Source organism: Staurois parvus, unplaced genomic scaffold (assembly GCF_062004578.1).
Source record: "Staurois parvus isolate SC_StPar_1 unplaced genomic scaffold, SC_StPar_1.0 ptg000285l, whole genome shotgun sequence".
NCBI classification, from domain to species: Eukaryota; Metazoa; Chordata; class Amphibia; order Anura; family Ranidae; genus Staurois; species Staurois parvus.
The window spans coordinates 1,851,294-1,876,287 of record NW_028318081.1 but is presented as its reverse complement, the minus strand read 5'-3'; the positions used below and the strand labels follow the sequence as shown (position 1 = coordinate 1,876,287).

General features: G+C 44.3%; 2 protein-coding genes across 2 annotated transcripts in view; both read right to left on the bottom strand.

Moving 5' to 3' along the window:
- Window positions 1-6,151, bottom strand: part of TBL3 (transducin beta like 3) — a 47,490-nt gene extending 41,339 nt beyond the window's left edge. The window contains exons 1-4 of the mRNA XM_089682121.1: window positions 6,006-6,151; window positions 4,991-5,042; window positions 4,782-4,877; window positions 3,952-3,999 (exon numbers count right to left, since the gene is read on the bottom strand). Of these exons, the coding sequence (XP_089538247.1) occupies window positions 3,952-3,999; window positions 4,782-4,877; window positions 4,991-5,042; window positions 6,006-6,037 (228 nt within the window). The 5' untranslated portion in view covers window positions 6,038-6,151. The remainder of the gene's footprint in view (window positions 1-3,951; window positions 4,000-4,781; window positions 4,878-4,990; window positions 5,043-6,005) is intronic.
- A 9,241-nt stretch (window positions 6,152-15,392) lies between these two features.
- On the bottom strand, window positions 15,393-23,037 carry RNF151 (ring finger protein 151). Its single transcript, XM_089682089.1, has 3 exons — window positions 22,896-23,037; window positions 19,890-19,986; window positions 15,393-17,078 (listed from the first exon to the last, which is right to left on the bottom strand). The coding sequence occupies exons 1-3, from the start codon at window positions 22,949-22,951 to the stop codon at window positions 16,686-16,688; spliced, it is 546 nt and encodes a 181-aa protein (XP_089538215.1). The 5' UTR covers window positions 22,952-23,037; the 3' UTR covers window positions 15,393-16,685.
- Window positions 23,038-24,994: the final 1,957 nt, after the last annotated feature.

Below are 24,994 nucleotides of genomic sequence, written 5' to 3'. Positions count from 1 at the left end.
CTATATCCCGTCTCCCCGGACCCCGCACTCACTATATCCCGTCTCCCCGGACCCCGCACTCACTATATCCCGTCTCCCCGGACCCCGCACTCACTATATCCCGTCTCCCCGGACCCCGCACTCACTATATCCCGTCTCCCCGGACCCCGCACTCACTATATCCCGTCTCCCCGGACCCCGCACTCACTATATCCCGTCTCCCCGGACCCCGCACTCACTATATCCCGTCTCCCCGGACCCCGCACTCACTATATCCCGTCTCCCCGGACCCCGCACTCACTATATCCCGTCTCCCCGGACCCCGCACTCACTATATCCCGTCTCCCCGGACCCCGCACTCACTATATCCGGTCTCCCCGGACCCCGCACTCACTATATCCGGTCTCCCCGGACCCCGCACTCACTATATCCGGTCTCCCACAGTACACAAAATAAGGAAGTGCAATTATTTTAGTAAATATAAACTGCTAAATGCCTCTTCTCATCAACAGTATATAAAGCAGTCTTGCAACTTCTATCAGTGTCCAGCAGATCACGTTAAAGCTTGTAGGAGGAGTTTTCATTCTGCTCTAGGAGGATGCAGAACCCCTAACCTCTGTCTGGACAGTGCTGATTGGCCCTGTGCTGATCACATGCACTCTCCCAAGAAAAAAAAAAAAAAAACACCTTTCTAGCAATACACACCTTATGTTTTATCAGGAGGTAAAAGGGGGAGAGGATCAGAGAAGACAGGATCAAACAGCATTTTTACACAATGTATAGGATTAACCCCTTAGGTTCCACAGCATTAAAAGCATGCTTAATGCTCAGATCACACCTGTGCGGGTGGTGCGGCTGCGGGACCCGCACAAATAGCTGCAGCCACACCACCCACATAGAGGAATGCGAGTCCCGCAGGGGAGGGGGGGGGTGTCATTAATTCTAATAACACGCCACCTGCACTGGAAATCACAACCGCACTGGGAACCTCGATCCCATGCGGGCTGCGATATGCCAAGTAGTGCAGAGGCTTCTTCCTGGGGCATGGGAGTCCATTCAAATGAATGGGCTCTTGTGCACAAGCAAATCGCGGCCCGCACAACCGCACAGATTTGAAACAGGATTTACTGCATATACAGATTTTACTGTTGTGGGTCTAGTGACACTTTAAAAATCTTTAGAATTTCATGTTGCATTCAGATTTAACATTTTTGTAACTTTTATGTTACACTTCTTTTCCATATTTTACTGATGTAAAATATAAATACTGATGTAAAAACTGATAAATGACTCACTGACCTTCTCAGAAGTCTACACAAAGCCTTTAGACAGGCTGTCGCAAGGAATATGGCATCCTCGGCAATTTCCTTAGTTTGCACCTTAGTCTTTGGGGAGATGCTTTCACATCTAAAGATCCAAAAGGTTACTACTCTTTTCAACTGATCTATCACTATATCTACAGAAACGGTACAGGTATGAATTTGCGCAGTAAAGGTGAAAACGCATCTGATGAACTAAGCATTGTCACCGCAGGACAGAAATTGTATCTGTGAATATAACACTGAAGAAACCCTGTGCTGAAAATGCCCAAAAAAAAACAAAAAACACACACACACACTAGAAAAAATCCTAACAAAGACAGCAGCGCTCACTGTATCTACACATATCAATATAATGTGCTGTATAATGATACATACATCAAGTGAATCTAATAATAAAGTGCATAAAACAATCCACATAATACATAAATACACCCAGAATTCATAAAAATAACACTAAAAATAAGGAATAAAAAATCCTAAAAAGTTCAAAGTTAAGTGGAAAATCAATCACAGGCAAGTGCTGAAAGGAATAAGGTGCTTTAAATGCACGCCAGGAAATAGTCAAGAAAATCTCATGCCTCCAATATTCAAAGTGTGAGCCCGATATCCCTCCTGGTGGCACACACTTTGCTGAAGATTGGAGGCACGAGATTTTCCTTGGCATTTCCATGTGCACATATAAAGCACCTTGATCCTTTTATCATCTGCCTGTGATTGGTTTTCCACTTATCTATGAACGGTTTAGGATTATTGATTCACTGAGCGTTATTCTTATGAATCGTGGATTTATTTATATATATATATTATTATTATACAGTATTTATAAAGCGCCAATAGTTCTCTCAGTGCTGTACATTACAAAGGGGGACAGAACATGTGACAGAACAATACCAATACAATGCAAAACATGAGGGGATTGAGGGCCCTGCTCTTTCTTAATATGTATTAATTATCACGTGAATTGTTTTATTTATTTTATTATTAGATTCCCTTGATGTATGTACTATTAGACAGTGCAAAACATTCATTTGGTGTCTATGAGTATACTTTGCTCTATTACCAGGTACATTGGGGCACCATGCATGACGAATGGCACCGTGCCACAACACACTTTAAGTGTTACTAAACCCACAACAGTAAAATCAGTCTATATATGCAGTAAAGAATGCTTGTTATACTAACTGTGGAACCTCAAGGGGTTAATCCTCCACATTGTGTAAAAAGGCTGTTTGATCCTGTCTTCTCTGATTCTCCCCTTCATCTACTGTCCCCAATCCATCTGCTGCAGTGCAGAATTCTAGGAGTCACTCTGCAGAGCGTTTTTTATTTTGGGGGGAGGGTGCATGTGATCAGCATAGGGCCAATCAGCACTGTCAAGACAGAGGGACAGGCAGTAGTGTATTTAGATTTTGTGCTGTCCTAGGCAACACAAAAATCAGTTGCCCCCACGAACACCAACCAAGCCCCCCCCCCCCTACCCTCTCCCGCAGGGAGAGCCTGACACTGACCAACAACCTCCCTGCCCCCCAGCTGGGAGAGCATTCCACTACCCCCTCCCCCCCTTCCCGACAATAGAGAGATACTCATCTTCACAGCTACAGACATCCCCAGGAACGAGAGTCAAGCTCTACATAGACCATCAAGCAGTCTCTCTAGGATCCCACCTGGCTCCCATGACGCGCGTGTCAATTCTTTCATCCATTCTTCTGGGAGGAGGTGCTGCCCCCCTGAAAATGCCGCCCTAGGCAAGTGCCTTGTTTGCCTTTTGGTAAATACACCCCTGGGGTCAGGGGTTATGCAGCCTCATAGGAAAATCAGGAGAGAATGAAAACTCCTACAAGCTTTAACCAGTGCTCTACTGAACACAGATAGAAGTCACAAGACTGCTATATACTGCTGATGAGAAAAGGTATTTAGCAGTTTATATTGACTAAAATAATTGCATTTCCATGTTCTGTGTACTGTGGGAGACCAGATATAGTGAATGCAGGGTCTGGGGAGACCAGATATAGTGAATGCAGGGTCCGGGGAGACCAGATATAGTGAATGCAGGGTCCGGGGAGACCAGATATAGTGAATGCAGGGTCCGGGGAGACCAGATATAGTGAATGTAGGGTCCGGGGAGACCAGATATAGTGAATGTAGGGTCCTGGGAGACCAGATATAGTGAATGCAGGGTCCTGGGAGACCAGATATAGTGAATGCAGGGTCCTGGGAGATCAGATATAGTGAATGCAGGGTCCGGGGAGATCAGATATAGTGAATGCAGGGTCCGGGGAGACCAGATATAGTGAATGCAGGGTCCGGGGAGACCAGATAGAGTGAATGCAGGGTCCTGGGTTCAGTAACACTTCAACATGATTTTCTGCAATTCGAAGGTGTGAATGGTCTTGGCGCTAAATTTGATGCTCACACATTTAAAAATTCTAGAATATATTATCAGCCGGGATAATGGCGGCTTCATGCAGATTAGTATATGGGGAATATAGAAGATGTAACACACAGTTAGTGCAAAACACAACCCTGTTTATAAGGGCTTGCTGTGTATGTAGGAGACAGAACTGCACTGTTCACACTAATCAGTCAATTCTATACAACAGGTACACTTTATACCTATAGATCCGGTGCCTTCCTAGAGCAAAAGACTTACCTCATCATCTGGGCTAAGTGCAAAGCAGGTGATATCTTCCTGATCATCCTGAGAAAGAGAAACACATGGTCACTATTCAAAGTATACAGTAAAAGAAAAGAATTGGAACTTGACACTTCAGCGCTCAGAAAAAGGTAGAGGCACTCATTGCAGAAACCAGAAGGTCACAATCTTTTCACAACCCCAACTGGAAAGAAGTGGCGATGCAGCCCTCCTCAGATCTGGGAAATCCAACAATGCACAAAATACAGGGAAGACAAAAATGCCTAGGGGGGAGAGGGGGGGAGAGAGGGAGAGAGAAAGAGAGAAAGAGAGAGAGAGAGAGAGAGAAGGAGAGAGGAGAGAAAGAAGAGAATATAAAATGTAACCCCTTAATGCCAGCCATGCACATATACATAGTAGCATGGCGGTGGCATTTATTGCGGAGTTGCCACATACAGGCACACAGCCGACATCCCTTGTCTGTGCTGGGAGTGCGCTCACTTGGTGTCTCCAGCAGAGTGACCCCCGAGATGGACTGCCAAGCACGTAATCAACGTGACAACCAATCTCAGTGACCACAAGCCCATATAACATTGCTGGCATTTCAGACTTTCAAGGGTCATCTCCCGACAGCTGGAAAGGGTTTCATAGAATTTTAATTCTGAACTCCAGGCAAATGCGCAACTGAAACGTGTACTGGTACTATGCTAGATATATATTTCTGTCCAACCAGTCCAGATACTGACACAGCTCTGCCCGGCAGCACAGCCAGGTTGGCGACCTGCCCTTTCCCTAATGCATTACAGACGCGTCATCTACCCAGCCTTGTGAATATTCCCATGCCTTACCTGTTCTATAGAGCGGACAATAACTCCTGTGGAAATTTCTAGAATATTAACTTTATTTCCACAAGTACAAAAGAGGTGAGTTCCGTCTTTATTGATCTGGAAAGGGAAAGGAAAAGAAAATGTGTCACAGCAAAATAACTGGTAAACGTAGAACAGCCCAAAGTCCACAAGTAAATGTCCCAGCACATAGAAACAGACGGACCCATTACCTGGACTCTTCCACCTTTGTAGAAAGCTTCAATCCTCCTCTCCACCGCATAACTGAAACATGGAAACACATTCATTATAGAATACAGCTGTGTGACGGGAGCAATGGTACTCCTACCCATCCCCCTAGAGGGGGAACAAATCATCATTCCCAATCTACAGCATGTACAGCCAGGTGCACCATTCCTAATGCACAGCCAGGTGAACCATTTCTGATGCACAGCCAGGTCCATCATTCTCGATGGGCAATCAGGTGCACCGTTCCTGATGCGCAGCCAGGTGCATCAGACAGATGTGCAGTCAAGTACATTGTTCCTGATGAGCAGCCAGGTGCATCATACCAGTGTAAAGCCAGGCATACCATTCCCTGCGCGCAGCCAGGCGCAACGTCCACAGCGCGCAGCCAGGCGCAACATCCCCAGCGCGCAGCCAGGCGCAACGTCCCCAGCGCGCAGCCAGGCGCAAAGTCCCCAGCGCGCAGCCAGGCGCAAAGTCCCCAGCGCGCAGCCAGGCGCAAAGTCCCCAGCGCACAGCCAGGCGCAAAGTCCCCAGCGCACAGCCAGGCGCAAAGTCCCCAGCGCACAGCCAGGCGCAAAGTCCCCAGCGCACAGCCAGGCGCAAAGTCCCCAGCACGCAGCCAGGCGCACCGGGCACAACATCTCCAGTGCGCAGTCAGGCGCTCTGTCCCCCAGGCGCAATATCCCCAGCACGCAGCCAAGCGCAAAGTTCCCAGCGCGCAGCCAGGCGCACCGGGCACAACATCTCCAGTGCACAGTAAGGCGCACCGTCCCCCAGGCGCAATGTCCCCAGCACGCACCAGGCGCAATGTCCCCAGCACGCACCAGGCGCAATGTCCCCAGTGCGCAACATCCCCAGGGCGCAGCCAGGCGCACCATCCCCCAGGCACAACATCCCCAATGCCCCCCATGTACAGTCCTCCCTCCTGTCGGGGTGGTATTGGGCCCTCTAGCTGTAATCTCGGTGTAGTGCAGGTAAGTCTCCCTGTTATTCTCTTACTTGGTCTTAAACTGCACAGAGGGGCCCTCCATGTTCTTCTACCCCGTCCTCTCCGGGCTCTGCCTCATTCAATCCCGGGACATGCGACCAACAGCACACATGGCTTCCCCACAGCAACACAGGACTTCCGGCGCTGCTATTCTATGTCATGTTGGGAGCTTCTGGACACCATCTTGCTTCACCAGCAGGGGTCACTCTGAGATGAGAGGCGTGGAGACGCCATATTGCTACACCCTGCGCCATCATGCCTTGAAGGAAGAGAGGTGCGGTGGCGCCATATTGGTACACCCGTCAGAGTTGTAATTGAAACTGGTGTTTTATGTGATTTATTTTGAGTCCAAAATGGACTGAAGTAATAATGATTCAATACATAGCTTTGATTTCCTTTCCTACATAGAATCACATCAGTAGGGTGTATGAAGTTGTCAGAGAACTTGGAAATGTATTCAATACCAAAATTCCGCTGTCCTGACATACACCCCAATCAACCATCACTTAATGTCCACTGACAGGCTCAAGTAGAGGAAAAGGCATGCCTTTTTTCATTTTGGATAGAGTAATGGAGGGTTATACCACTTGTCAGGTTTATTTTTTTTGTCATCTGTGTCCTATCATGGAGATTTCCCTTCACTTCCTGTCCTAAAGCCAAAACAGGAAGTGAAAGAAAATCCCTCTAAAGTGAATCCCTGGTTGTCAGAAGAACTAGTGTCCCCATTGAACGATTCCTCTGCTACTCCTGTTCTGGGGACAACCCGAAATGTAAGATTTTCTTTTACTTTTACTTTAGATGATAATGGGTAACAGGACAAATAGGGAGAAACTCCTTAATGGGGCACAGACAGCAATAAAAGCTGACAGGGGTTCTATTCCATCTCCACTCTGAGCCTGCAGGGCACTAATGAGGAAAGTGGCAGGGTCTGCATCCCTTTAGATGTGATTTCCCTTTGGGAGTATCTCACCAAAAATGACTTTATTGTTGATGGCAAAAATCTAACGTTTATCTTAGTGCATGCTTCTGGGGAAATCAGTAAGCCAATCGCACCAGCAGGAAATTATATTTTCATACTCCATACTCATACTCCTAGACCTTTCTGCTGCCTTTGACACAGTTGTCCACCCGCTCCTCCTAAACAAACTCCATGTCCTCTCCTATTTATCTCAGTGCACTTTTAGTGTCACATACAATACCATCTCCTCCGCTCCTCTTTCCATTGGCAGCACTGTGGCTAAATGGTTAGCATTTCCACCTAGCAGTACTAGGATTGCTGGTTTGAATCCCAACCAGGGCACCACCTGCCTGGAGTTTGCATGTTGTGCCTGTGTGGGTTTCCTCCCACACTCCAAAGACATGCTGGTAGGTTAATTGTCCCTAGTATGTGTATGAATTAATGTAACTTAGGGACCTTAGATTGTACACCCCTTGAGGGTTAGGGACTGATGTGAATGTACAGCACTGTATAAGTGACAGTGGCAGCACTGTATAAGTACCTGAAATAAATAAATTGGGGTACCCCAAGGCTCTGTTCTTGGGCCCCTCCTCTTCTCTCTCTCTCTATACCAATTCCCTGGGCCAGTTGATAACCTCCCATGGCTTCAAATACCACCTCTAGGCTGATGACACCCTCATCTATCATTCAACTCCTCAACTCACCCCCTCAATCTCCTTGAGTATCACAAATTTACTGAGCAACGTATCAGTATGGACGTCAGGGGTGGACTGACAGCTTATGGGGCCTCCGGGCAATAGGGGATCATGGGGCCCCTGTGTCTTTGCCCACACTCAAAGCACATCCAAAAAAGCCTATAAAAGGTACCAGGGGTATTTCATGGGGCCCCCTACTGACCCTGGGCCCTCGGGCAGTGCCCGAGTACTCGAATGGTCAGTCTGCCCCTGATGGACGTCACACCACTTCCTCAATCCTTCTAAAACTAAGCTTGTAATATTTCCTCCTCCACGATCCTCTCCCCATGACTGTACCACTGAGATCAACAGCACAACCATTGGTCCCTCCACACATGCCAGGGTGCTAGGCGTAATCCTAGACCCTGACCTCTCCTTTGGCCCCCACATCCACTCACTGGCTAAATCTTGACTCCTCAACCTTCGCAACATTTGCAGAATTCGTCCCTTCCTGACTAACGACACCACAAAACAACGTATTCACTCTTTGGTTATATCCCGCCTTGATTACTGCAACTCCCTCCTCACTGGCCCACCCTTACAAAGACTATCCCTCCTTCAGTCTATTATGAATGCTGCTGCCAGGCTTCTACACTTTACTAACCAATCCGTAACTGCTGCCCCTCTCTGCCAATCCCTCCATTGGCTTCCACTAACCCAACATATAAAATTCAAAATACTAACCACAACATATAGAGCCATCCACAACATTGCCCCTAGCTACATCACCAACCTCCTCTGCAGATATCACCCAAACCGTCGTCTCCACTCCTCTCAGGACCTCCTGCTCTCCAGTTCCCTTGTTACCTCCTCTCACATCCAGGACTTCTCCAGAGCCTCTCCAATCCTCTGGAACTCCCTGCCCCAGTATGCCCGGTTAGCTCCTGCCCTGTCTGCCTTTAGACAATGCTTGAAAACAAATTTATTCAGGGAAGCCTACTCCACCTCCACCTAAGAACTGTACTTGAGTCACCTCCACCAGGTCATCCCCCGCAGCTTACACCATTTTGTACCACCACCCCCTCCCTTTAGATTGTAAGCTCCATGAGCAGGGCCCTCCTATTCCTTCTGTACTGAAATGTATTGTAACTGTACTGTCCCCCTTATATTGTAAAGCACTGCGCAAACTGTTGGCGCTATATAAATCCTGTATAATAATAATAATCATCATTTTCAGGGGGCGTTCTGTACACTATTTGTAGCCAGATTGCTTTTTACAGAAAATTACAGCGCTGCGGATTGAAAAGTAAAGGTCATTTTTAACCCTTTGGCGCTGTCCACCTCGCAGCCCTTTAAGGGTTCTAAAACCCAGGAGGCGGAGGCAGGCATTCGGGTCAAGTGACCGCTGTGATTGGCTGTCACGTGATCGGAAAGATCCCGATTGCAAGTATGCAATCTTTACTGATCCCCGCTGGCTACCATGCTGGGAGTGTGCAGGGAGCGAACTCTCAGTACGGTAAGAAGCATTAAGGCCCACCCACCGACTTGAGTCACAGTTGTATACGCTGTATTATTATTTTTTTTAATTTGCTGATTTTTTTCCCCACAAAAGCGGAGTTACCCTTTAAAGGATCTGCGAAGGACAGCTTGGTGCCAGATACCACAGCATACCTTCAGAGTTCTAGTGGAGTCCATACCGCCATGGGTCTGTTTTGGTGGCACAATATTAGGTGGGTGGTCATAAAGTTATGGCTGACTGGTGTGTGTGTGCGTGTGTATATTTCTAAAGGTACTATTGACATGAAATGTTCACCACATGTCGGTAACAACCCGTGCAATCCATACATACAAAGAAACCAAAACAAATAGTTCAGAAACTAAGTTATATGTAATAAAATGGAAGGACACAGGGAAAAAGTATAGAACACATGAAGAAAGGGAGGCGCAAAAAAGCATGGAAAGCCAAGACACCAGCTGAAATCTATCAGTAATTAGAAAGCAATCCAGCCTCTTGTCAGTGCAAATTAATATCAGCTGGTTCAGTCTCAACTGATGGCCTCATGACCAAGGTGTCACGCAAGAAACATGTCATGATGGGTAAGAGCGAAGAGCTCTCTCGAGATCTTTGCAACTTTATTGTTGCAAAACATACTGATGGCATTGGTTACAGAAGGAGTTCTAATCTTCTGAATGTTCCAGTGAGCACTGTTGGGGCCATAATCTGGAAATGGAAAGAACATAATTTTACTATAAACCTTCTATAACCAGGTGCTCCTCACAAGATTTCTGAAAGAAGAGTGAACAGAATGGTCAGAAGAGATGTCCAAGAGCCAAGGACCACTTATGGAGAGCTTTAGAAAGACCTGGAATTAGCAGGTACAATTGTTTCAGACAAAGTAATGCACTCACCACGATGGCCTGTATGTATGGACACCACGCAGGACTCCATTGCTGAAGAAAAAGTATGTTGAAGTTTGTTTATTGTTTGCTGCACAACGTTTAGACAAGTCTGTGAAATACTGGGAGGATATAGTCTGGTCAGATGAGATCAAAATTGAATTCTTTGGATGCCATAATACACACCATGCTTGAAGGTTAAATGGCACTGCACATCACCCCAAAAACACCATCCCAACAGTGAAGCATGGAGGTGGGAGTATCATGGTGTGGGGCTGTTCTTCAGCATACGGTACTGGCAAACTTCATATCACTGAAGAAAGGATGAATGGAGAAATGTACCAAGACATTCTTGATAAAAATCTGCTGGATTATAAAGATGAAATGAGTGCGGACATTTCAGCAAGACAATGATCCCAAATACAAAGCCAACTAAACTCTCAATTGGTTACAAGAACCAATTCCAAGAAAATAAAGCTGCTAAAATGGCCCAGCCAATCACCTGACTTGAATCCAATAGAAAATCTATAGAAAGAACTAAAGATCAGAGTTCATAGAAAAAGCCCACGGAACCTTCAAGATTTGAAGACTGTTTGTGTGGAAGAATTGGCCAAAATCACACCTGAGCAATGCATGCGACTAGTTTCTCCATACAGGAGGAGTCTTGAAGCTGTCATTACCAACAAAGGATTTTGTACGAAGTATTAAATAAATTTCAGTTAGTGTGTTCAATACTTTTTCCCTGTGTCATTCCATTTTATTACACATACATTTCTGAACCTATTTGTTTTGTTTTTTTTTGTATGTATGGATTGCATGGGTTGTTAAAATTTCATGTCAATGGCACCTTTAGAAATATATTTACTGAGAAAAATGGTGACTCGTTCAATTCCTATGTTACCCGCTGTATGTATTGTATATGCAGGGGCGGACTGACCATTTGGAAACTCAGGCACTGCCCGAGGGCCCGGGGTCAGTAGGGGGCCCCCTGCGATGCCCCTGGTACCTTTTTCATAGGCTTTTTTGAGTTTGGGCAAGGACACAGGGGCCCCATGATCCCCTATTGCCCGGGGGCCCCATGAGTTGTCAGTCCGCCCCTGAGTATATCGCAGCATACATATATGACTCCCTGTTGCCATAGAGTTTTCAGGAAACCTGGGGGAATATAAGCTGCCATTATTAACCTTTTCTTTTGAAAATGCTGTTTGCTTGGCTGTCATGCTGATCCAATATCTTTAGTACTTTACCGGTCACTAACCTGCCAGGCTTTGACTTTAGTTGTGACAGTCTTGTTCCAGATCAGTGGCTCAGAAAGTATTCTTGCCAGAGACAGCCAGGTAGTTGGTATTTTCAGAAGCAATCCTGCAATGGCATCCTCCACATTTCTCTCAGTACACAAGTTGTAAATGTGTTGGAGGTGCGGTTCATGGAAAGGACAGGCAATATTCAGCAATCGTACGGCGTGTGCCTGACCGCCATTCACACATTGATTTATTCGACAGAAAGGGAACAATTTAGCAGACCGAGTGCAATGAGGATGATGGAGATTTTTATTACAAACGATCATGCTGCATCACACAGGTAAAACCTTCCAGACTATATAATATTTCTAATAATGTTTTTTTCCTTTTCTTCTCTCTGCACTCCAAACAAGGATTACATCTGAGCACAGTACGCAGGTTTTTTGTATTAAAAAGTAATAAAAAATAAATTAAATACCACTGAGTCGCCCGATAGTGGGTAGAGGTCCCACTGCCTTCTGATGTGAATGAGTCCTACAAACAGTGATCCAATGGCTGCTGTCACTTGCTATCCTGCGCTATGAATGCTAAAACCTGATTGGCTGCCATAAACATCCATTTTCTTGCATACAAGATGTTATTGAAACCATATTACAGGTATGGAGATTTTTTTGTCGTTATGTTGGACAAGATTGGACCCATGTAAGGATGTTGGAGCCATACCTGTGGGCAGGGGCGGACTGACAACTCATGGGGCCCCCGGGCAATAGGGGATTCATGGGGCCACTGTGTCCTTGCCCAGACTCAAAAAAGCCTATGAAAAAGGTACCAGGGGCATCTCATGGGGCCCCCTACTGACCCCGGGCCCTCGGGCAGTGCCCGAGTTTCCAAATGGTCAGTCCGCCCCTGCCTGTGGGATCCCTGTAATGGAATTATCTGGCATCACTATTCCAGTGATCACCACTAGCTTCAGGGTCCTGCCGGTGTGAGCGGAAGCCCTGCTGTTTACTGAACTCAGGAGGTCGCTCACTCAGCATTCAGAGAACATTTACATTTCCCTTGATGAATTATAAGTTTTCTCTGATTGGACAAGGTGAAGAATGTTGCGTCACCACGCGCCTCTCCACCTCATCTCATCAGTAAACGTTTTGCATTTGCCTGCTACATTGATTTCCAGCTTTCACAGGGATTGGCCAGGTATGGCACCCACATACTTACATTGGTCCAAGCTGGTCCAATATAACTATACAAAAATATGCATAACTAGAATTCAGTTTAAAAGCAGTAGTAAGGTTACAAAAATAATAAAGGGTCCCCCCTGCAGGCTTAACGCTTTCAATGCCAGAGCCATTTTTGCATTTTTTGCACACGTTTTTATTTAGGCCTGAAGATTACACAAAATCACATATTTTCTGTAAGCAGACACCCTAGAGAATAAAATAGTGATAGTTCCAATTTTTTATGTCACACGATATTACCACAAAGGTCTAGGAAATGCAAAATTTCAGTAAAAAACACACTAAAAAGTGAATTTTAGGGCAAACAAAAAATGCAATAAATTACCCAAATTTTTGGTAAAATATAAAAAACGAGGTTGTGCTGAGTAAATAGATACCCAACAAGTCAAACCTTAAATTTTGTGTGTCAATGAAATGGCAACAACCTTCAGTACCCTACATTTATAAGCGATGCTGTAAAAGTCCCTAGAGGTCATCAATTTAGAGTTACGAAGGAGGTCTTCTGCTGGAATTATTGCTCTCATTCCGGCGTGCGTGCCGATATATAACATGTGTATCGCAATCAATGTTTTAATGTGTAGGCAACCCCGACACATGCGTTTATGTTCATATGTGCATATATGTAGGCGTGGGGGCCCTCAAACTTTTTTTTTTGGGGGGGATGCTATGTGCTTGAGTGCAACTTTATGTTTTTGCAATAAAAACATTTTTTTTTTTACTTAACTTTTTTTTTTCATCATATAGAGGACACAAAGTCCCCTATGTGATGATTTTAGGTGACAGGTTCACTTTAATGAGATATGCAGGGTCTGCATGTCTCCTCTGGGCTCCACTGGATGTATTGCAATGGAGCTTACATTGCAAAGCATTCCTCCCCGGCTAAAATAGTGACAGTGGGGACCCAAAAGTGACATCACATACGTCACTTTCTGGGTCACAGTAAGAAGGGGAGGAGAGCAGATGTGTCTGCTCTCCTCTCTCCCCTCCACAGATGGGCCAGTGGAGCCTGGAATACATGGCGGGAGCGCGCACTGGCGGGGGCACCGTTACCGGGGGGCTGTGGAGGCAATCGGCGGCAGCGCAGCTGCCTGAATGCTTCCACCTGACAGGCAGGAGTCTGCCTGTCAGTTACAGACACAATCCTGGTAGCTGCAGCCACTGGATTGTGTTTCAGGCTAGGTTCACACCTATGCAGGTTGAGTCGTTTCTGCATTGCGTGCTTTGTATTTTGCATTTTTTTGCACCTGCGTTTTGCGTTTCTTTTTTTCTTGTTGCTAGTCAGATTTAAAACACAAAACGCATCAAAACACGGCAAAAACGCATCAAATACATGCTTTTCTGCAGCATTTCCAGTGCAGTCTATAGAACCAAAAACGCAACTTTTTGCGTTCAAAAAAGTCCCTGACCCTTTCCAAAAAACGCACCGGGCAAAAACGCAGAGATGTGAACATGTCCCATAGGGAATCATGTTAAATGGACTGTACTGCGTTTCTGCAAAACGCTGCAAGAAACACTTAGGTGTGAACCTTGCCCCGCTGTCACGTCCGCACCGTGTACACACCTGGCAGCGAAAGGACAAATGTGTTAGTATGCACTGCATACTAGTACATTGTGTCAGACTTACCTTTAGAATGGATCCCTCCAGCGGCACCCTGTCACCGCTGATAAGGATTCCATCTTCAACTGGTCTTCTGGGTTTGCGAGCTCCAGCCGTTTGATTGGCCAAGCCGAGATGTTGTGCCCTGAGCACAGGTATGCTGTTCCTTCAGAACACTTGCCATGATGACGTCACCAGCTGCTGCTCTCTGGAATATCTCCTAAACGGTGTATGTTCAGGAGATATTCATTTTATCTACAGGGAAGCTTTATTATAAACGTATCTGTAGGTAAAAATGGCACAAGGGAGTTTCCTGCTACTTTAATAACTGTGGGGCTAACGCAGGGGCGGACTGACAACTCATGGGGCCCCCGGACAATAGGGGATCATGGGGCCCCTGTGTCCTTGCCCAAACTCAAAAAAGCCTATGAAAAAGGTACCAGGGGCATCTCATGGGGCCCCCTACTGATCCCGGGCCCTCGGGCAGTGCCCGAGTTTCCGAATGGTCAGTCCGCCCCTGGGCTAATGTAGTAAAGCTACATTAGAATCAAACAGGTAGAGGCGTTGTCCATACCAACCAGATAATTGCTTTGATCCCTGCTCAGACCTCTGGATGGTTATCCGCCTATTTACATTGTTACATTTTAATGCACGTGCTTCAAGGTGTCCAACTTCTCCATAATAAAGATTGTGTCAGTCCCCATCTCACCACGGCACTGCATTGCGTTTTGAAAAATGTAACTTGTCAGCTTTTTTTTAGCATTTTTGTGCATAGGGTGTCCCCATAGAAGTCAGTGGTTCCACATGGAAGAAACATATATTTGAAATATATTTTTAAAATATTCTTCCCAAATATATTGCCATATATTTTAAATGCTACAATTTTGGCCATATTCAATATATTTCAATAAATATATATATCTATATATATATCTATATATATATCTCTATCTATATATATCTCTATCTATATATATATATACTGCATGTTGAAATGCGCTTTTATTACAAAATCTATGAAAAATATACATTTCAAATATACTGTATGTCTTTAAAAATACAAATCTACAGTTTTGGAATGCATTTACAAATATATGTAAAAATATATGTTAAAATTACTTTTTTATATGTTAAAAAAATCTGAAGAATATACTTAAAAAATATATTTTTTAAACATATATTTTTCAGATTTTTTTTACCATATAAAAAAGTCATTTTAACATCTATTTTTACATATATTTGTAAATGCATTCCAAAATTGTAGATTTGTGTTTTTAAAGACACACAGTATATAAAAGCGCATTTCAACATACAGTATATACCGGTATATATATATATTTATTGACTTATATTTTGAAATATATTGAAAATGGCCAAAATTGTAACATTTCAAATATATGGCAATATATTTGGGAAGAATATTTTTACAATATATTTTTCTTCCATATGGTGTGGTACATGTGTTTTTATGCATTGGCAACAGGAATTAAAGAATATGTAAACCCAACATTTCATATTTCTGACATGTGCCTGTTGTAGAAGGAAGGTGCCCCCATCTCTAGGTAAAGTGACAAGTTATATTGGCAGGACCCCATCTCCACTTACAGGTTACTTTCCCAGTGCTGCTCTGCCACTCCATTTGTGCTTGGTAATACCCATACTCCTGGGTATGGAGAAACATCTGACCTTCTCCTCCTACTCCGAGGATGCAGTGCTTGGCGTGAAGATGCCTCCGGAACAATATCACGTGAGGGAGGAGAGAAGGTCATTAACCCTGTATAAGCTGACAGATAAGGAAAGTATCCATAGATGGGTGGCCTGTCAAGAAAACCTGATATTTTGTCTTGAATGGACAAAGCAACAGGTTCTCTCTATGGGCTATATCAGATAGTTGGCTATCAACTCTTCACTACTAGTAGCAGAATTACTTCTGCTACCCCACCCCTTCATCCCATTCATGATGTGCAGCCTCAGGGGATGTTACTCCCAGAAGTCAACCTTTTGTCAAAAGTACTGCCACTGTCACTAATCTTGTCAGCCTTGAAGGAATACTCCTCTCAGCCTTGCCAGAAGGAAGGTGCCCCCATCTCTAGGTAAAGTGACACATTATATTGGCAGGACCCCATCTCCACTTATAAGTTACTTTTCCAGTGCTGCCGCCACTCCATTTGTGCTTGGTAATACTCGTACTTCTGGGTATGGAGGAACATCTGACTTTCTCCTTCTACTCCCAGGATGTAGTGCTTGGTGTGAAGATGCCACCGGAACAATATCACAGGAGGGAGGAGAGAAGGTCATTAACCCTGTATAAGTTGGCAGATAAGGAAAGTATCCTTAGATGGGTGGCCTGTCAAGAAAACCTGATATTTTGTCTTGAATGGTCAAAGCAACAGGTTCTCTCTATGGGCTATATCAGACAGTTGGCCATCAACCCTTTACTGCTAGTAGCAGAATTACTGATACTAGTAGCAGAATTACTAATAGTGAAATATCTCTGGTCTGGGCACTAAAGGTCCAACTCAGTAGGATAATGTAAGTTTTAGACATTCTGCCACAAGCAATGTATCTACTCCAGGCCAGCCTGGTCTATTGCGCTTCTTGTGTAGAGGTGGCAGCTTGTACCCCCTCCAGTCCCTCGCTGAGCAGTTGTATCTGTCGGTTCATCTGGGATGTCAGACTCTCTATCCGTCGGGCCTTTTGGCGCAACTTGTGCAGCTGTTTGTTGTAGAGCTCCTTCAGCTCCATGTAGCAGTTGTGCTCGTCTCGATTCGCGGGAGTCAGCAAGGTTCCGCAGCCCATGTGACACATATCGTGCCAATACTGGCAGGTCTGGCTGTGCTCACAAATGTCCTTCCGCAGGACCTCCGCGGGGCAGCCCTCGTTGGAGCAACAAAGCAGCCCAAAGGCGCAACTCTCTGCATGCTCTTCAGTCCGCGACAGAGGAAAGATGGCGGGACATCCGTTGGCTTCATTAGGGCACTAATAATTTTAAAAAAAAGTATACATGAGGACACATTACTTCACGTGCATGACTAATGTACAAATCAATGATAATACAAAAACATTTTGCAACCTAGGGTAACCAATGTGATTTTAAGGTATACTTCAGGTGAAGGGTAGATAATATATCACTTAAAGTGTTACTAAACCCACAACAGTAATATCAGGCTGTATATGCAGTAAAGCATGCTTGTTATACTCACTTTGGAACCTAAGGGGTTACTCCTCTACATTGTGTAAAAAGGCTGTTTGATCCTGTCTTCTCTGCCCCTCCTCTTGTTCAAATTCAAATGTCCACCTGATAAGACAGACTGAACTTGTAGCCACATGCACATGCTCAGTTTAATGTGTATTGCTAGAGAGTTTTTTTTTTCTTTGGAGGTTCCATGTGATCACCACAGGGCCAATCAGCACTGACCAGACAGAGGTCAGGGGGTTTTCATCCTCCTAGAGCAGAATGAAAACTCCTCCTACACGCTTTAACCAGTGCTCTGCTGAAGTCACAAGACTGCTCTAAGTGCTGATGAGCAAAGGTATTTAGCAGTTTATATTTACTAAAATAATTGCATTTCCTTGTTCAGTGTACTGTGGGAGACCAGATATAGTGAATGCAGGGTCCGGGGAGACCAAATATAGTGAATGCAGGGTCCGGGGAGACCTGATATAGTGAATGCTGGGTCCGGGGAGACCTGATATAGTGAATGCAGGGTCTGGGGAGACCAGATATAGTGAATGCAGGGTCCGGGGAGAACAGATATAGTGAATGCAGGGTCCGGGGAGAGCGGATATAGTGAATGCAGGGTCCGGGGAGAACAGATATAGTGAATGCAGGGTCCGGGGAGAGCGGATATAGTGAATGCAGGGTCCGGGGAGACCAGATATAGTGAATGCAGGGTCCGGGGAGACCAGATATAGTGAATGCAAGGTCTGGGGAGACCAGATATAGTGAATGCAGGGTCCGGGGAAACCTGATATAGTGAATGCAGGGTCCGGGGAGACCAGATATAGTGAATGCAGGGTTCGGAAAGACCGGATATAGTGAATGCAGGGTCTGGGGAGGCCAGATATAGTGAATGTAGAGTCCGGGGAGACCAGATATAGTGAATGCAGGGTCTGGGGAGACCAGATATAGTGAATGCAGGGTCCGGGGAGACCAGACATAGTGAATGCAGGGTCCGGGGAGACCGGATATAGTGCATGCAGGGTTCGGATAGACCGGATATAGTGAATGCAGGGTATGGGGAGGCCAGATATAGTGAATGTAGAGTCCGGGGAGACCAGATATAGTGAATACAGGGTCTGGGGAGACCAGATATAGTGAATGCAGGGTCCGGGGAGACCAGACATAGTGAATGCAGGGTCCGGGGTTTAGTAACACTTTAAACTAAAGTGAGCAAAACTCAAAAAGTGACGATTTTGTTATAGCGGACATCAGGAAATGTTAATTGTGCCTAAGCAATACCCTGAAAATGTTGCCTTTTCTTTAGAATCCTGAAAAATAATAGTGTACTGCTTGGTAAGTGAGTGTGCCTAGGCACTCCTGTGCCTACAGTCCCATAGCTGTATTTGTATCTGCAGTGTGAGATCTAAGGCACTGCAGTCTCTGACTGCTAGTCTCAGGAGATTTGCTGGTGTCACTATTGTGCTGCTCACTGTTCTCATTGCTGGAAAGGAAGCTGAGGACCAGTGCCGGGACAAGGTCATCCAGTGCCCAGGGCAAAGATGCTCAAATGGACCCGGTACACCATACTTTGAGGTTTCGCATGAAAGAAAATATGTTAGACACTGCTGCAATAATGTCTGCACAGAAATGAGCCGAAACACATCCAAACACCACAAAAAAAGACAGCTAATCTCAACACATACTGCTCTCTCTGCTTCTGCTCTCTCTATTTCTCTCAAAATGTCTGAAATAGTTGATTTTTACTGTTTTTCAGTGCATTCTGGGCATTTTGGAAGGTCTCCTGAGGTTATCTTTAAAAAAACACTTCTAAACGCGATATGCAAATGTGGCTAAACAGATTTTTTTAACCTACATTTTCCAGCAGTCAGTTTCCATCGTTCAGAAGTGTCCCGTGTACATGGAGCCTGAAGCTCTTTTGGCTGTACTTCTCCTATGGTCCACAGGAGTGCAGTTCATTCTCCACTCCTATGACCTGTTTTCAGCTGACAATGGGATAAAGCCTGCTGTCAGCTGATGTCACAGAGTCGGGCAAGGCTCTGCAAAGATCCCGACCATATGGTCAAGATCTGCCCAGAAGCCTGGACCAGCACCTGGTTCAGTCTTTCGGCAAGCCTTTGAGAGCCTGAGCCAACCACTCCTGCCCCCTCCACATTCCAGAGCTCCAGTGAGCTTGGGCGGGTGGGCAGAGTAGATAGAGGTGACTGACAATCACCGATCTCTGCTCAGAGTGGAGGGGAGAACTGAGCAATCAGCGGTGTCTGATCACTCAGTTCTCAGTGCAGAGGTGGTGGGGGACATATGCAGCTTTGGATTGATGCTGCATCCACCTAAGTGAGTATAATTGTTTTGTTTTTGTGAATCTCATTCTCTTTTAAGGGCTTTCAAACAAGATTAGCTCACTTGATGGCAAGAAAGAAAGTTCTAAGAATCTTATGATAAGAATTTTTGTACAAAACGTTCACCTACTAGTGTATGGCCAGTTTAAGTCTAGCCAGCTGACTAGAATGGGGGTAGGGGGCTAACACAAGACAGTTGGCCTACTGGGGGGCGCAGCAAGTATAAGTCTGGCCCATGCACAGAGGTGAGTGGTCAGACTTTGGCCTTACCTTGACTTGCAGACGGTTGATCCTCTTCTTCAGCTTGTGCATCTGCACAAATAATTTGCCCTTCACCTCTGATCTACAGCAGGGACAGGTCTGCTGCCTGGAATAGGAGAAAAGACTGGAGTTTCACAAGATACCACCAAAGAGCAGGAGAAAAACTAATGCAGACGCACAGTTGATTATAACACTGTTTATTCATGCAGGGTGTGGCTGTTACTCAGCTCTGCCAACATAAAGCACTGCAGGGTGAGGGCAAGACGCAGCATTTTCATTCAGAGGAAAAGGTATTTTAAACCATTCTCAAGGAGCAATTAATTAAAATCATACTATGGAGGGTAAATGACTATAGATATAAAAAGGTGTGAATCTTTAAAGTGTTACTAAACCCCGGACCCTGCATTCACTATATCCAGCCTCCCTGGACCCTGCATTCACTATATCTGGTCTCCCCATACCCTGCATTCACTATATCTGGTCTCCCCGGACCCTGCATTCACTATATCTGGTCTCCCCGGACCCTGTATTAAGTATATCTGGTCTCCCCGGACCCTGCATTCACTATATCCGGTCTCCCCGGACTCTGCATTCACTATATCTGGTCTCCCCGGACCCTGTATTCAGTATATCTGGTCTCCCCGGACCCTGCATTCACTATATCTGGTCTCCGCAGACCCTGCATTCACTATATCTGGTCTCTCCAGACCCTGCATTCACTATATCTGGTCTCCCCGGACCCTGCATTCACTATATCCGATCTCCCTAGACCCTGCCTTCACTATATCCGGTCTCCCCGGACCCTGCATTCACTATATCCGATCTCCCTGGACCCTGCCTTCACTATATCCGGTCTCCCCGGACCTAGCATTCACTATATCTGGTCTCCTCGGACCCTGCATTCACTATATCCGGTCTCCCCGGACCCTGCATTCACTATATCCGCTCTCCCGGGACCCCGCATTCACTATATCTGATCTCCCTGGACCCTGCATTCACTATATCTGGTCTCCCAGGACCCTGCATTCACTATATCTGGTCTCCCCGGACCCTGCATTCACTATATCTGGTCTCCCCAGACCCTGCATTCACTATACCTGGTCTCCCCGGACCCTGCATTCACTATATCTGGTCTCCCTGGACACTGCATTCACTATATCTGGTCTCCCGGGACCCTGCAATCACTATATCTGGTCTCAGACAGTACACAGAACATGAAAATGCAATTATTTTAGTAAATATAAACTGCTGAATACCTTTTCTCATAAGCAGATAGAGCAGTCTTGTGACTTCTATCAGTGTCCAGCAGAGAACTAGTTAAAGCTTGTAGGAGGAGTTTTCATTCTCCCCTGATTGAGGCTGCATAACCCCTGACTCTCTGTCTGACTGGCCCTGTGCACCCTCCCAAAGAAAAAGAAAACTCTAGCAATACATACCAAACTAAGCATGTGCAGCTTGCCCCCAAGACTCTGTTCTATCAGCAGAAGGATTGGGGACTGTGGAAAAAGTGGAGGATCAAAGAAGAATGGATCTTTTTATGCAATGCTGAAAATTAACCCCTTAGGTTCCACAGTGAGTATAACAAGCACGCTTTACTGCATATACAGACTGATTTAGTCTTGTGGGTTTAGTAACACTTAAATGCCCTATCTATTCTATCAGTGTTCAGCTGAGGACTGGTTAAATCTTTTAGGAGGAGCTTTCATTCTCCTCTGAATGTCCTATGAGGTATCATGACCCCTGACACTCTGGACTGTGCTGATCACATAACACTCTAAAGATTAAAAAAAAAAACTCTCTAGCAATACACACCAAACTGAGCATGTGCAGCTTGCCCTCAAGGCTCTCTTCTATCAGCAGATGGATTTGGGACAGTAGAAGAAGGGGAGGATTAGAGAAGACAGGATCAAACAGTATTTTTATACAATGTGGAGGATTAACCCCTTAGGTTCCACAGTGAGTATAACCAGCATGCTTTACGGCATATACAGACTGATTGTACTGTTGCGGGTTTAGTAACACTTTAATTAGAATTGGAATAAAAATCAATATTGAAAATAGGATTAAAAATCCATATCAATTGTTAGGCTGTATGCTAAATTTTGTTATAAACAACCTGGTAAAAGTAAACAGCGCCTCCAGTTTTTTCCTCTTCCCGCTGCCATAATGCATGTAGCACCCTCCTAGGTAGGTGCTAGGGATAGATAGATATAAGTAGTTGTGTCTTTGATAGGTACATTTAGTTGTCACTCTGCAGGCATATTTTTAGGGAAAAGCATAGGTAGCTCACTGTACTGGGTGAGCTGGGATAATTTAGTGAGGTCTGCTCTGTGTGCTCAGGTGCTGCTAGTCTGCCTAGCTTCCTCTGTATTCAGGGAACTGTGTGTATATGTGTATATGTATATATATATATATACACTGCATGTTGAAATGTGTTTTTATTGCAAAATATCTGAAAAATATTTTTAAAAATATATTTCAAATATACTGTATGTCTTTAAAAATACAAATCTACATTTTTGGAATGCATTTACAAATACATGTAAAAATATATGGTAAAATAACTTTTTTATATGTTACAAAAAAATCTGAAAATATATTTTAAAAATATATATTTTTTAAATATATTCTTAAGATTTTTTTTAACATATAAAAAAGTAATTTTAACATATTTTTACATATATTTGTAAATGCATTCCAAAAATGTAGATTTGTATTTTTAAAGACATACAGTATATGTGAAATGTATAATTTTAAATATATTCTTCATATACTTTGTAATAAAAACGCATTTCATCATACAGTATATATATATATTTATTGAAATATATTTTTAAATGTATTGAATATGGCCAAAATTGTAGCATTTCAAATATATGGCAATATATTTGGGGAGATTATTTTTAAAATATATTTCAAATATATTTTTCTTCCATGTGGGTATGCAGAGCCCAGACATGTGTGAAGAGCTTCAATACAACACATGATATCACATGATATCAATAAAGAGCTCACCTCTTTAGCCATTGTAAGATACATTTCCTGCAGAAGATGTGACCACAGGATACCATGACCGGACACCGCAGTACTCCATGGCATATTGAGCAGAGGAGATCATCATCTGGGTTTTCAGCAAAGATATCTAGATCATACCCACCACCCTAGAAATACAGAGAAGTCTTTATGTACATTACTATACAGTTGTAGATAAAAAAGGAACTCAGCCAGTCCATGTACACTATGGGGCTGTACATATTCTTCTGAATTAGAGTTCGGGTGTTTCTAGTGAAGGATGCTGGTAATGCAACGACATACAAAGACATTACAGACAATTGTGCTCTTTCAACCATTGTGGAAGGCCACATTTTGGGGACGGCTTTTTTTTTCTGCTCCATCATGATTGGGGCCATATACATACCAGTTCCATAAAGACATGGTTTGGTGTGGAGAACCTCAACTGGCCTTCACGGAGCCCTGACCTCAACTCTAGTGAGCACCTTTGGAATATATTGGAACACTGAATGATTGCAAACAAGGTCTTCTCATTCAACATCACAAATACTCTATTGGCTGAATGGGCACAAAATCCCAGACACACTCTGAAATCTTGTGGAGAGTCTTCTGAGAAACATGGAGGCTGTTATCGCCACAAAGGGGGTCCAACATTATATAATTTCCCATGGTTTAAAACGGGATGTTAAACCTATATAGGTGTGATGGTCAAATATCAACAAACATTTAGCCACGTAGTGTATCTCACATTTTTTTTTTTTACACAGTATTATTTACATTTTAGGTGTGACTCTGGCCATTTTATTTTCAGTTGGATCGTGTGGAAGAGAATCCCCTCTCATTGATGCCTTTGCCATGGTTGGCAGCCTGGCTTTACCTTCTTTGTGTAGTGTGAGAAGCAAGATGGCATCACAAGGTGAGAAAGTGTCAGGTCTTAGCGAACCCCCTGCTAAAACGAATTCATGGGGTCAGTGGGAAGAATGTCCCTTACATTGGTGATCTGAAAGAATGCACCCTTTGCCCCTGTTCACACCAATGTGATTTGTCAGTTCAAAATCATGATAGGTTGCACCCTATTTGTGCCTATGGAACCGTTCCAATAGGTGCGACTCCGATTTTGAAAAAGGTTCCTGCACTATTTTTGGCGATTTCATGTGTGACTTGCATTGACATTTGTGCATGAAGTTGCATGGATGACGGCAAGCCACGCATGAAACCACACTGACCGGCAACCTTGAAATTGCACTACTTCAAAGCCACATTGGGAGGGGACCAGGGCTTACAGACTGCTGAAAAAAATCACTGGTATCATGTTATGGTTGCTGGCAAGTGGCATTGGACCAGGAACTATGCCAGCAGTATCAGATGGGCAGTTAATCTCAACTCAAGAAATCCCAGGCAACATCCATAGGACCCCTGGTTGACAATGGCTGGATCACACACTGATGTGTTTATTAACTGAATTGTTTAAAACTTGACCTCCATTAGGCTACAATGGAGACAAGTTTGACTCCAGTAATCAGTCAATCTATAGTAACTTCATGTTATTCTATCATGTAGGTTTTATTACTACATTCTTCATTTGTACCTTCACACTTTGTACAGGGTGTACCTAGAGTCTGGACACATAGGAAGTATTGCTAACCAGTGATGTAGCGTTGTTTATCAGTGCCTGGGCAAGGCAAGCAATTTGTGCCCCCTAACAAGAGAAAAACAGAGAAAGAAAGAAAAAAAAAGAGAAAAAGAGAGACAGAGAAAGAGAAAAATAAAGTAATAGAGAGAGTTAAAGAGAAAAAGAGGAAGTTAACCACTTCAAGTCCAGACACTTTCACCCCCTTCCAGTCCGGACACTTTCACCCCCTTCCAGTCCAGGCCAATTTTCAGCTTTCAGTGCTATCACACTTTGAATGACAATTGCGCGGTCATGCAACATTGTACCCATATGAATATTTTTGAGACAGATAAAACTTTATTTTGGTGGTATTTATTCACCACTTGGATTTTAATTTTTTTGCTATATAAATGAAAAAGTCCAACATTTTGAAAAAAAAGTGTTTTTCTTATAAAATTTTGCAAATAATCTTTCTTCATAAATCTTGGCC

Excerpts from the sequence above, each read along its gene's own strand:
- RNF151 (XM_089682089.1), bottom strand. The coding sequence starts at position 22,951 with ATGGTATCCTGTGGTCACATCTTCTGCAGGAAATGTATCTTACAATGG. Across the intron at positions 19,987-22,895 it reads ATCTTACAATGGCTAAAGAG|GCAGCAGACCTGTCCCTGCT; the intron begins GTGAGCTCTTTA and ends CTCCTATTCCAG. Across the intron at positions 17,079-19,889 it reads TCAACCGTCTGCAAGTCAAG|TGCCCTAATGAAGCCAACGG; the intron begins GTAAGGCCAAAG and ends TAAAATTATTAG.